This window comes from Dendrobium catenatum, unplaced genomic scaffold (assembly GCF_001605985.2).
Source record: "Dendrobium catenatum unplaced genomic scaffold, ASM160598v2 fragScaff_scaffold_203, whole genome shotgun sequence".
NCBI lineage: Eukaryota > Viridiplantae > Streptophyta > Magnoliopsida > Asparagales > Orchidaceae > Dendrobium > Dendrobium catenatum.
Window position 1 is genome coordinate 1,242,931 of NW_021318665.1, and position 14,394 is coordinate 1,257,324.

Genomic DNA, 14,394 nt, shown 5'->3' on the forward strand with positions numbered 1-14,394 from the left:
AGTCCCATCTTTAGTATTTATGTGTTAGAATTAATGTTTGTGTCTTTTGTATTCCCCTTTCTACCTATAAATATGAGGGGTTATGTATTGTTTTGAAATAGTGAATGATATTTGATTTTTGGAAAAAATCTGTTAACCTGCCGTTGCTGGAATCCTGCGGGTCTTTCCACCCTTCTTTCTCATCCCTCCGGAAATCCTGCGGCTCTTTCCAACCTTTCTTCTCGGCTTCTAACCTCTTTCGTCTCTCGCAAATGCCACTCCACCTGTATCCTTTCTTCTTCTTAAGTGCCATGCACACTTTAGGGTGTCGTCGTTTTGTTTGAAGAGTCTGTATTGTATTGTCGTAGTTTCTTTTGTTAGTTAATTGAAATGTAAGAGTTTGTTCGTCTCTTTTCTCATCTTTAGTCCTTTTCGTCGATAGAGTCCGTCCCCCTGTCTTTTGTGGGCGAAGGGTATAGGCTCCCTATATCTTTTGCTCGCATCAACACTTTGCTCCTTTTTAGGTTAAAAAGGCTTATACCATCATTTTATCCCTAATTATGCTTCAATTGCATGGGAAGGAAGTCTTGGACTAGGAGTTCAGAGTCTGATCTGTTATAGGTATTTTGTACTTTTGATTTTTATACAGTCATGGCTTTTATGTTCTGTTTTTCTTTCTGTCTGAAAGCCATGAGCTGTATTTGTATATGATTCCTTTGAGGAAGAAAAGATAGATGATCTGTTCCGCTGTATTTTGATGTTTATAGTAGCTCTGTGTGTCTGTTTCTGTGTGTAAATGTTTGGAAGAAAGTTCTGAAACAAATTCCAAAGCCAGATCCTGGAATCAGTTCAGTCAGTTTGAGTTTGGCCACGACCCGATGCGAGCGGGATCCGTCCCGGTCGGGTTGGGTCGTGACAGGGAGGAAGAGTTCACCCTTGTCTTGGTCTAGCGATGATCCGAAGAGGTGGATCCTTGACTTGGCTTGGCGACGATTGCCCACTGAGCGGGGGAGAGTTGCTTTTCAATAGCATTTGAGAGGGTGAAGATGATGCGTTCGATGTATACCTCAACAATATCGTCTATATCCGGGTTGACGTCGAAGAAAGATGACCGGAGAATGTCGACGTTGCCTTGATCGTTGTAGACGAAGCCGGAGTCGCGTTCAGGATCGGCCATGCATGAAGTACAAGGTGTTGTAGATGTTGTACTTTGCTGTCCTTGGGCAGTTTCTTAGCAAACTTGGGGTTTTCCCAAGTAATTTAAGAAGGAAGAGCAGTAAGGGTGGCCGGCCAAGAAGGGTTTGGGGAGAATTGGGTTCAGATTTTGGTGGAGTTAGGGTCAAATTCGAGAGAGGATTTTGGAGGGAAAGGCTGGAATTAATTTCCAAATTGAAGTCTCTTGATTTGGAGAGAATTTAAAGGGCATATGAAAGAATAGAGGGGGCGGGTGGAGCAGAGGAGGATTTGGGATTTAATTCCAAAGAAAGAGGTGTGATTTTGGAAGGAAATAAAGGAGGTAGGGCCTTGGGAATTTCGGCCGAGAGAGAGAGGGAGAGAGTGAGGTGTCTAGATGCAATGTATGGGGGGAATTTGAATTAATTAAATAATCAATCTCAGATTTGAGATTTATGACTAAATACTAATTAATGGAACTTCCAAATTTAGACAACTTTAATTATGAAAGTTTTGAATTTTCAAATCCCTTTGAAATTTGAAAATCAAATACTTTCCAAATGAAGGCTAATCTATTTTAGGAAAGAGGAGATTTGGAGGACCGTAGAAGGGGCCTGGTGTGTGGTCGGCGACTTGGGTGAGTGGGATCGACCCTATGCCTTGGAGTGGTGGAGGTGGTGGGGTTAGCCGACAGTGGGGAGGGGTTTTAGGGTCGTTCGGCGAGCGGTTGGGTGGGGAACTTAGCCGAGGGATTGGAGGTGGGGGGAGGAGGATTTGGAGATTTGGCTGGCGGGTAGGGAGGTTTTGGCCGGCAATTTAAGAGGGGAGGGGAGACGAGGAAAAGAGGAACAAAGAACCACAAGCCTGGATGCCTCGTGCAGCTAGTGGGTGATCCAATTCCCTCACCTAGGGTTTCTCCACTACTCTCTCTCTCTCAAGACATAAGAGAAGAAACAAGAATCTGAAATTTTCATAATAATCTTCATTCCCCTCAAAAGAGAGACAAGTGGTTTATAAATAGCCTTACACCATGAATAAAACAAAAGATATATTTACCCCCCTAGGGCACACACATGACTAAACCCTTTAAGCAATGGTATAAAGGGAAAAATAAATAAAAACTCATAAAACATAAAAACTAATACAATAATAAAAAATAGATTGGTGTGATCGTGGCCGTCAATCGTCGTCCCCGTCTCTGGTAAACCCTCCAAGGTCGGATGTCCTCATCATTATCTTTACTTAAAATTTCAAAATAATTTATTATTGAAACAAATGCATCAAATGCCGATATTGGAGCTTTTTTGCTACATCACAATCATCCTATATATATTTTTTCGCATAAAAACTAAACAATCATCCACTTATTTGAAAGAATTATATGTTATCACCGAAGTTGTTTGTAAATGGAGCCAATGTTTATTAGGCATTTAGTTAATTATTCATACAGATCATAAAAATCTTCGTGATCTTAATATTATCTTCACAAACTATTAGGTTTTAATTTCTCCATAAAATATAAACTAGGTAAAACCGTAAAATAAATACTATTGTTGATTACTTATCTAGACGGTCAGAAGATCGGGTGTCTTTTCCTTCTTCCTTAATTTTGTTATCCACAATCACTAATTTTTCTTTTTACTTGATCAACGATTTAGAAAGAGAAGCATGTATATCTCCCAATATCCTTCAACTCACTTCTCAATTTACTAAAGGCAAACTCTCTCCTTTAAATTATCAAATTCGAGACAATATTCTTTATTTTCAACGCCGGATTTATTTTAGTAAGTCTTTTTCACTTAAAAAGCAAATACTCACTATATTTCATTCCACATCTCTTTGTAGCCATCAGGTCATTCTCAAAACTATTCAAAGAATCTTTGATAATATTTATTGTCTAGGATACATAAAAATGTTATTTATTTCGTTAACAAATGTTTATATATTACAAGTTTGGGAGGATTTATCTATAGATTTCATTATTGTCTTACCTAATTCAAAAGGGTACACCACCATTATAGTTGTAATTGATTGTTGCTAAATATGCTCATTTTGACCCCTTACCTTCAAACTATTCCGCCTCTCGAGTAGCTGAACTTTTTGCCAATATGATTGTTATTGCATGGCTTCCCTAAAATTATTATCTTCGACCAAGATGGCATTTTAAGTCATTTATGGCACCGTCTTTTTGCCTTAAGAGGCACCACACTTCATTATAGCATTGCATATCACCCTCACACTCACACGCACAACTAAACAGAGGTCCGCAATAGATGTTTAGAACAATATCTTCGTGCCTATACCGCCACCACTCCAAGATTATGACCTACATTTCTTTGTTGGGCTAAACTGCATTATAATACTTCTTTTCACACCGCTATTCAGATGATCGTATATCAAGCTATATATAGAAGATTACCAGCATCAATTCCATCATATTCGTGGTACCTCTAACATTGATGTTATAGATACTCTATTAACATACAGTGACAACTTTTTACATCATTTTCATCAAAATATCTATCTAACACAACATCGCATGAAATTATTGACCAATCGACATCATTGTGATTTAACATTATCCGTTGGCGACTTGGTCATGATCAAACTCCAACTTTTTAATGAAAATTCAGTAGTCAATCACACACATTCTAAGTTAGCCAAGCATTATTTTGGACATTTTTCCTGTTCAAGCTTATAAGCCCCACGGCCTACCAAGTTTCACTACCTCTCAAAAGCAAAATCCACCCAATTTTTCATATTTTTGTCCTCAAACCAATTAAAGGAGATCCTCCAATCACCACTAAACCTCTACATCATTTTAGGCTAAACAATCAACACTTCTTCCTTATGCAATACCAGCTTCTCGAACCATACAAATTCCATGGCCAACCTTACCACCGAGTTCTGTTACAATGGAAACTCACTATGCCGGATGATGTCACTTGGGAAAACCTTTCAGCTATTTCAGCTTCTTTTTCATTTCTTAGCCTTGAGGACAAGATTATTTTTCATGGCGACGGGAATGTTAAGCAATAATGTATTCTCTTAGATTCAATAACAATACAACAACAATGCCAATAATGATTGAACATTTCAAAACATCAGCATCAAGATGATAAAATACTTGAAGCCTATCATAAAAAGACAAAGCTCTCCATGGTTGGGAACACTTCAAACAATGGGCCTTCTACAACAAATCGAGGTTCAAGTTATTTCAGCATTAAACCAACCCCAAACCCATTTTAGTTATTTTACTTTAACTTGTATTGAACAAGTTGGTCTAACCCTCTTTTAAACCCAAAACCAATTCATATAAACCCTATAAATAGACTCCAAAGGCTGCAATTGAATTCAAGAAATAAAATTTATGCTTTTTATTTTCTATTTTCTTTGTCTTATCCACTTCTTCTTCAAGGAGTCCACGCATACTCAAAAGGTGCCTCAACTTCCTTGATGCAGTCAAGAAACATTTTAATCTCACGTTTCAATAAAAATCCCTGATCATTCATTATAATTTTCTTTTCGGATTATTACAATTGAACTGAAAAATACATTTCTTAAAATAAATAAACTTCATATCAGTGTTCAACAATGAACAAATATATTTCATATCAGCATTCAACAATATCAAAAAGTTGATTGGCAAGGCAACCATGAGAAATCTAAAAGTTCTCCCAAAAAATGGATGCCTCCTAAACCCTCAAATAATACAATAATCAATCAGTATGTATATTCCCTAAGGTGAGATGCACCGGCCGGTATGTTTTAATGAAGCTACCAAAGCCTAAAGAACAATAAGATTTATCAAAAGTAATTAATCTTTGTCATTCTTCAATAGTCTTTAATTTCCTCCTTACGGAGAAGTTGAAATCCTCACATAGTTAATGAATTAGTACAAGGAAAACATCCAGCAAATAAGCATCATAATATAACCCAAGACATGATGTGATTCAACTTTCCATAAATAGTCCAAGACGCAATTGCAACTTGAATAGTATTTCTCCGCAATCTTTCAGATTATTCTACTTCTGAAATGTTTAAATGGTCTCATCAATCCAAAATGTTATGAAAGATGTTGGCAATATCGCCAACATGTTCCTTTTTTAAATTTAATTAACGAATATATGAAAGTATGATCTGTATGTTCGTATCCATAACTTTTTAAAACTTAACTAATAATCTTAAAAACATATTGGCATCAAAAGAAAATGCAAGAATGATTTTCTAGAGATGATGAACAATGAGGAAAACAGTAGCAGAAGAGATCCCGATCATACTTACTTTACAATCAAATGGTGATAATCGTTTGAAAAAGCAGTGAGCTTGACTAAAACTTTTTTTTCCCTGCCGTCCAAAAAATAGAACAATGAAAAACAAAACAATTTCAGGAGTAAGTCAGGTAAGAGAATTCCCCTAAAAGATTTCATCATTAACTGGCCACCACATATAAATGCTCAAGAATTTTCATTTCTTTTGGGATAGTAAAATTGCTTCTCTTATCTTCATGTTCTCTAGCATTAGCCACTCATTCAGCAAAAATTTTAATTCCAAAGCTCCTTCCTTCCTCTTGCTGGAGATTATATATCTTGTCATTCATTCCTTCTTTTCTATATGTCTCAACCAAAATTGAATATGTAGTTGAATCTGGCATATAATGTCTTTCCTTCATATACTTGAAAACCCTCTCCATTTCCGTCAGATCCCCAGCTTTTGAACATGCATATATCACTGCATTATAAAAAGAGGTATTGTGTGGGATCTCAAACCTCTCAGCCAGCTTAATGCAACTTACCACCTTATGAAAGAGACCTGAATTGCCATAGCCAGTGATCAGGTAGCGAAATGTGTTAGTATCTGCTTTCATCCCCTCTGCCCGCATTTGATCGAAAGCATATTCCATACTTTTGGCATCACCAACAGAAGCAAAGACTTCAATGATGTTGTTATAAGTTGAGGTGGTCCATGGAAATGCCAGTTTCCGCATGTATTCCATAACCGAAGTCATTTTATCATACATCCTTTTCCTTCCATAGGCACTGATCAGAATGTTAAATGTTCGTGTTTCGGGCTCAATGCCAATGCTGCGAAACTTTTCATACCATTTCTCCATCATATCTATTTCACCCTTCGTGCTAAATAAACCCAAAATAATATTCATGGTCCACACATCTGGCTTGCATGTATCACTCTCTAGCATAGCAGTAAGAACTTTCTCCATCTCATTGAATTTTCCAGCTTTCCCATAACCTCCGAGGACAATATTCTGGGTCACTGTGTTAGGAACTACCATACGTTCACGCATGTCCTGATACAAGGTATCAATCAGCTCAAATCTGGATGCTTCGACACAAGCTTTCAGGAGTGTACTATATGTGAAGACATCTGGCTGGCAAAGAGGTAAGGTTTTCATTTTAGTGAGGATTGAAAAAGCTTTATCGAGAATGTTGCATCGACAATAGGCTGCTAGCAAAGCAGTGTACAAGGCCGAAGTAGGTTCAATTCCTTCTTCCACCATGGTCTCAAATAGTTCACCCGCACGGACAGCTTGACCTGATTTTCCAAGAAGAACTAAGAGTTTCATAAAAGTTCCTTCTTTTGGGCGATAAAAGGTTTGAGCTCTTAACATCTCGAATACCTAATTATAATTCAAGACAAAATAAAAATGTAAATTAAGAAATGTAGGCTGAAAAAAATTCTACAATATTGAGTAAATACAAGACAAAATAAAAAATTATAATTTTCTTCAACTTCGTTTTAGCTGTGTTTTAGACGAGGACTAACAATGTTCAGCCTAAAATCTTTCAGTTAAAAAAACGTTAAGTATTGCCAATAAACGTCACCAAAGCATGGCTGAGAGTATTCCAACATCTAGAACGAAATAAATAAGCTTAAAAAAAGGAATTGTAAACTTGATCAAATAGAATTTTGATGCGCTTGGATAATTTGCATGTTGGAAAAGTCGCCAAAATTTTTTAAGTAATTGTCTAAAGAAATTATATAATTGGCCCATGCATTCAAGCAAAGATCAACATTTTTTTCTTTATGTTATGTTCCCTCTTTGTTTCTACAGGCTCCATTCCAGGACAACCAAAGCATATGACATGAGTGGGAGCAGAAGATGCATAGTTGCCTCAACAATAATCTTTAAAAGAGAGAAGTAAAGCATAGTCAGAAATCACAATGATTTCTGATGCTCAGATGACCTAGTGTTATTGATTAATTAAAATTTAGATCAGTAATCTTGTATTAAACGTGACATACTTGGCCTTTATTTTAGTAATATTGTGATGTTGTGTTGTTTGGCATGAAATAAAGTTGACACTTCCAAGGATATGCACAATTAACTCTACAAATGTGTTTTCCATGATTGTGTACACATTACAGATGTGCATGCACAATACAGCCATTGCATGTTTCCCACACAAACTGTTTACAATGTGACTTGGGATCTAGGATTCATAATGCAATTAGAAGATGTAATGTATCAAAATACGCACTTTTAATTGGAAATACGCAGTTCAAAAGACCATTTGATTAAATAATCAGATATTAATTTCTGATGCAATCAAGAAAATTTAAAAAAAAAAAACGTGCCAAATAAAAATCAAGCGAGAAATTGTACCCTTCAAAAATCACAATTAAATTAAGATTTATACTAAAAAAATAGAAAAACAATTGAAACAAATTTGACAAAATTAATCAATTGCAACAATAAGAATTAATTACTTAGAACAAAAGACAATAAGAATTCAAGTAAAAGAATAATACAAACCTCATGTCAGTACAAAACTACAAATAAAACAAACTCCTCTGAAAATTCAAAGACACTTTTGCACAATGCTCAACAAAATCAACACCCAACAAAGCACTCAAGTTTGAAAAAAAAAAAATCAAATTTTTCATCAAGAAAAAAGATCATTTTTTACTTGCGATAGAATGTCTATTTATCAACATCAAAATTCTCACAATTAACAGTAATGTCGTCTTCTCAAACAAACTCATTTAAAAGCACATGAACAAACAACGATCCTACTGATGTCTGGACAATTTATATTCTAGGGCTCACTAATACAACCTGGGATGATATGTACAAGAAAAGACAATTCCTATATTACAAAATCTCAATTTTGATAAACAAATCAGTCACTTTTGCTACCAAATCAGAAAACATGTTTATTGCATTCCAAACAACAATTTAATAGTAGTCAAAGTCTAGAATTTCATAAGAATAATGAGCAAATATAAAATTTCAGCTATGATTAAGATTTACACTGAAAAGAAATTCAACACATCATACTCAATAAAACTTCAATCGTAAACACACAACAGGCACTAAACAAATTAACAGTAAGAACAAGGGCAAAATTACTAACAAAATTTTGGCTTCATGTTGGCACAAGGAGACATACCCATCAACAAAGCGCTCGCAAAATACACATGCCACAGTACACAAATATTAAAAAAATCTAAAATTTTATTTAAATATTAAATGAATATTACAAACCTCAATATATATAGCCCAAAAAACCCAAATACAATAATTATAGGAAATGAATGCAATTTCCTAAAAATCAGCTAATGAGAATAAAAAATTAGAAAGAAAAACACATCAAGATTATTTTTATTACAAGATATATGAAAGAAAATAGTAAGAAACAATTGGATCTTCAATTGGAGAGGAAGATTCGGCGCTCCCAAATCCCTAGCCACCGGCTAGAGCCCAAATAACTTAAGAATAAACTAAATTCAACAAACTCCAAACACATAATCTGAAATCACCCAATGTTAGCCTTAAATAGGCTCCCTAATTCCCTCCAAAATCAGCCCCCTTTCCCTAAATAATTCCCTTTCATATTTGAATTCAAATTAGATTTATTTCCCTAATTAATTCCCTCCCAATTATAATTAAAACTTTCCTAAACAATCCCCCCTTAATTCCTCCTCCTTTTCCCTAAATAATTCCCTCTTAGATTTTGAATTCAAATTAGATCTCTTGTTTAAATAATTCTCTCCCAATTGTAATTTAAACATTCCTAAATAATTCCTCTTTGATTAAGAACCTTCATAAACAGCTCCCTCTTGATTAGGAAATTACCTTATTCCCTCCCAATCAAATCGGCCGGTCCATCAAATAACTATTCATAATCCATTAGGATTGAATCAAATACAAGTTTAATGAAGTTCAACAAATAGGAATCTCAACTCCAACAAATGGGACAAAATCATTTGTGTTATTATATCATGTTGGAGGAGTCAAAGATAAAGGTGCAATAGGAAAATAAAGACGTAATAGGGAAGCAACCAAAATAGAAAAATCGTTGATGCTACAGCCTCAAAAATAATATGGTTGCTAAATGAAGTTTGTCACGAGTAGGAATATCTAAGATGTTGATATCCGCAAATCCCAGCATACCCTAGGTTGGGAAGGGTCTCTTGTTCAGGCTCATCATATGTTGTTATGGGCAAAGATGTTGATATGTGTACCTACTTCATTGTAGCTACCATGATCATAGTTGTCCCCACATAATCAAAATCTTTACTTGGATCGCTACCATCTCAGGTGATTCAATACAATACAAAACACCCACACTATTTGTTGCAGGGATCATCTTTTTGTTCACCATAGGAGGGCTCACTAGAATAGTTCTAGCGAATTCTGGGGCATTGCTTTACATGATCCAAAATACTTGCAAATAGAATGAAATATGTGATGCACAAACTTGTCAGTTTTTATCCCAACAAGATATATTGATGAAAATCTACTTCATGCTCATGAACTTCTTAAGAAAAGTTGAAATATTTAAGAGGGAGGCCTGCGTTCAAGTTAATATTTAGCACGAGGATTGACTAGTTTTTATAAACTCATGTATTAAAATAGGTCAATCATGAACAAGACATTGTTTAATCATGTTTGGCTCAAAAGTAGTTTGATTATTTTTATATATAAATAAAAATATGCATGTGTGTATGTATTCCTTATTTTTTAATGAATTTATGTGTGTGTGTGTGTATATATATATATAGTGAAATGAATATTAACAGTGATTCGTCAGGAAGAGCAGCTGAAAGCAGTCGCTGAGTAGCAGGGGAAGGATGACCAAGTCTTTGATGCCAAAACTTGGAGGTGGAAACTAAGTTGAGGTTGTCACTGCAATGTGGTGAAGACCGTTGAGGGAGTGGAGGTGTGAAGTTTAAAAGCATATAATCCTTGAAGACTAGGAGCTTGAAGGATAATCTTATTCATCTTGGAATCTTGATGGTAACCACGAGCATCAAAGAGAACGAAACAAGGAATATTAGCAGGGATTCGTGAACAAAGAGTAAATTATGAGAAAGATGGAGAACATGCAAGACATGAGTTAAGTGAAACATACGAGTGGGAGTGGGAAAATGCCCTAACCATAATGAGTTAGGAGAAGCTTGTGCCCATTGCCAACCTGAACTTGAGCTATGCTGGAATATGGTTGCAACAACTGAATTTGAAATGCATCAGAGGTAAGGTGGGTGCAAGTATATGAATCCAAGAACCAATCAGTAGAGGAAGTAGTTTCCTGGGTAATCTAGGCTTACGGTTTGAAGTTCAAATAGGAAAGATGAGTCCTATACCAGCATTTGACAATAGTATGACCTGGCTTGCCACAAATTTGACATTCAAAGAGAGTACTCCAACCACCATAAGCAAGAGATGAAACTGAGCAACCTTCACGAATGAGAGTAGGTGGTCTGCCACCAATAGAAGAACCATGCCCACGAGACTAACCGTAAATGGGAGTAAGAGAAAACATAGGATCATGCAAGGCATTAGATTTATCATGAGTGTGATCATCAATAATATTGAGTTCCTCACTACAGAGTAAAACATATAGATCATCTAAACTGATAGGGGGTGCAGTTTAGTGTGAATGGTTGCCTTGAAAGCATTGTACGAAGAAGGTAACCCATTTAGAGTATAAAGATAATGTCTTCTAGATTAATGGTAAAATCAACACCAACAATAGCATCAAGTTTTTGCTTAATATCAGAAAAATATTGCACCATGGTTATGAAGCAAGTGGGATTCATTTTCTAATTGAAGGATGCGAGAACAATTTATAGATTGTAAGCGACAGTCAATAGTGAGACAAATATCGTGACAAGTATCTAGATTGAGGACATAGGAAAGCAAAGAAGGGGAAATCGTAGAATACAGAGCCGCAGCTAAATTTTGATAAATAAACATCCATGATTAAAATTGAGGATTAATAGTGATAAAACTATCGGCAAGGATTTGTTGTTTTGGTGTTGTAAAGAACATCAAGATACCCCTAAAACCCATTAGCACTACATAGTAACAAAATCTGAGACCGCCAAAGGGGATGATTATCAGTGGTTAATTGAATATTAATCACTGATTTTACTTTTTTCATAAGGAATTTGAGTTTGGGATGCGTATATCACTCTTTTAATTGGAACTGATTGGAAAGAAAAAAAGGTAAAATCAACCGACTGATTCATTGCAGAATAGTTCAATTAAAACAAACAGAATTCTAGAAAATGGAAGAAAGAATAAAGTAGCAGGAACCGTGGTACAGCTCTGATTGCATGATATAACTGTATGTAACTATCATAAAGTAGCAAAACTAAGTTATGAATTTCAGCAAAAGACCCAGTACCTTGTATAGCAATATATATATATATATATATATATATATCAACTATATAGGATAGTTAATTATTCAGCAACGGTGCAGATTGCAGTTGATAAGTACAGTAACGATGAGGATGAATTTTTTTGAAAAGTATGGCCTACCTAAGTAGGTGGAGCTGAGCACTTTTATCATAGCCTTTTTGAAAACTTATTAAATACTTAGCTATTATCTGTCCAAAGTTTAACAAGCATAACTTATAGAGATGTACCCATGATTGAATTCCATGTGGCGAGTCTGCCACCAGTTTCATCCAAGGGTGGAACCAGGAAGAGCTCAGGGTGACAATTATTCACCCTGGTTTTTTATTCTTTTTGTCTTAGAAAATAAGCATTTTAATTATTTTGACCACTTTCAATAAATACATTTGCCCAAATTCTAATAAAATTTTTTTCTGATTTCACCAACACATACCCCAAAAAAACAGCAACGTCAAATAACTCTTGTCCATGAGGAATAACGAACAATGAAGATCTAGGAAAACCAAAATCTACTAACAGGCAAGCATTCGAACAGTTGAAGAATCAAAAAGCAAAGCGTTACGCAGAGTTCCCAAAAACGGTATAAAGCGAGCTGTATGACAAACCTCAAGTGCCTCCTGCCACTGCTTCTTCTGGATCCTATCGGAAAGAGCCTCCGTAACCGTGCAAGCCCAAGCCTTAGCCGCCGCCCGGTCGTCGATCTTCTTTTTTACGTTTTTAATAGGCGTCCGAGAGGATCCCGCAATTGAACTCTCCGAGACCCCCGGGAACTCCCCTTCTTTCCAGTGCCGCTTCTTGGTCGGCGAAGGAGGCTCGTTCGCCGCCGGAGCCTTCTTTGGCGCAGAGGTTACGCCGGGCGGAGAGGATGACGAGCTCGAAGATTTCCTCTTGGGCCGAGAACGTACAGCGCAGAGACAACCCCTCAAAGTAGGCACCTCAGCTACTTTGCCATCTTTCCATTGATACGGAAGAAACGATGCCGACAGTGAGATAAACGAAGCACTGGCCATTGTTGAGGGCTGAGCAGAGCGAGCGAGGGTTTTGATAGTTTGCTGAAATTTCGCGGGACGGTAAAAAGTCGTCGCAAACGAATGGCGAGTTCGGACGGGAAGATATATATTTCTTCTTCTTCACCGTATTCCACAAGGAATAAAATGGAATTATTTTATGCGAATATCCAATTGTTATGAGATAGTAGGGGTGTAAACACGTGTCGAGTCGAGTTTATATTCTTATCTAGCTCGGCTTGTTACATGAAAAGCGAGCTAGAACTCGAGCTCTAGCTCGTCTAACTGTAAACGAGCTCGAGAAAAAAAAAAAAAAAAAAAAAGAGTTATTGGGAACGTGATTTGAAGAACCAAACAGTAAAGAAGAAATAAATTTATCGTTTTAAAATGGAATAAGCACCAAAAACTTCCAATCAAACGAAGCCTAAATTATAACACCTGATTTATATCAGGTATATAGTCGTGCTACACAGTAAAAAAGTGACATGATATGCCTAGATTTGACTCGCAGAATAATTAGTTCATATTTCAAGCTCGTATCACAAGAATATTATTTTTTCCCACTACTCATTTTTCAATTTGTCTGAATTTAAACTATAATGCCTCTTCCCTAAAATCTAATGATATTTTCATGATTATATCAAGTGGTGCCAATAAATAATCTCATCCATTCATCAAAGTCTAATTATATTTTTCAAGTTCAAAATTCTATCTTATTTATTAAAATGGCCAGTTTCGAAAAGACCCATTAACTAAATTTTGATCTGAAAGTGACTCATTCAATATTTTGTTTCTTAAATTATTTTTATTGATATCATTTTAATGTTTTTAGTTATCCTAAACACAAAAATTAAAAAATTATAAAAAAAAAAAAAACTTAATCAAAACAGGATGTCGAGTCGGGTTTAGGTCCACCTTCTCAACTATGTTTATTAAATGGGTTAGATTTAGACTGATTGAATTTGCATCAAGTCAATTTTAGATCTGACCTGAACACGACCCATTAACCCGTTTTGACATGCCTAACTTATATTATGATTTAAGTATTAAAATTTCATATAAATAAATATCTTCATATTGTTATTCAAGTTTTGGGCTTATTGTATGTATTTTCATCATCTATTTATTTAGCTACTCATTTATTGAAATTTTTCCTTAAGAAATTTATGCACTACAAATTTATATTAAGTGAATTAATTTATGATAAATTCCTCCCTTATGATTGCTCAGTGTTATACAATGGTTGGGAAATTATCTTATTTCAGATAATCATATGTAACATCTTAAATTAGTATAATAGTCAATAAATTAGATTATTTAACAAAATAATGTAATATTGACTTCATAAAAATGTCTATGTGACATTAAAAATTTATTATACATGCTCTCATGAATTTACATTTTATTTGCAAAATCATTTAGTGCATTTTTTTTATTTTTGCTTGACCATTTATTAAAATTGTTCTGCTAATAATATATAAATGTCATGATATTTTAATATTTCATTATGAAATTAACAGAAAATACAATATTATTATTTAATCTTATATAACAGTTGAGAGTTTA

General features: G+C 35.2%; 1 protein-coding gene across 3 annotated transcripts in view; it reads right to left on the reverse strand.

The window, feature by feature from the left end:
* Positions 1 to 12,881, reverse strand: part of LOC110099189 (pentatricopeptide repeat-containing protein At3g06430, chloroplastic) — a 59,662-nt gene extending 46,781 nt beyond the window's left edge. For 2 of the 3 annotated variants that reach the window (XR_003700036.1, XR_003700035.1), the window contains exons 1-2: positions 12,427 to 12,881; positions 5,437 to 6,790 (exon numbers count right to left, since the gene is read on the reverse strand). Coding sequence is in view for 1 of the 3 variants with exons in the window: in XM_020826270.2 (XP_020681929.1) it covers positions 5,681 to 6,790; positions 12,427 to 12,831 (1,515 nt within the window). In the remaining 2 variants the exon portion in view is untranslated. Of the gene's footprint in view, positions 1 to 5,334; positions 6,791 to 12,426 lie in introns of those variants that run through there. The other variant, XM_020826270.2, reaches the window with a different exon arrangement.
* Positions 12,882 to 14,394: the final 1,513 nt, after the last annotated feature.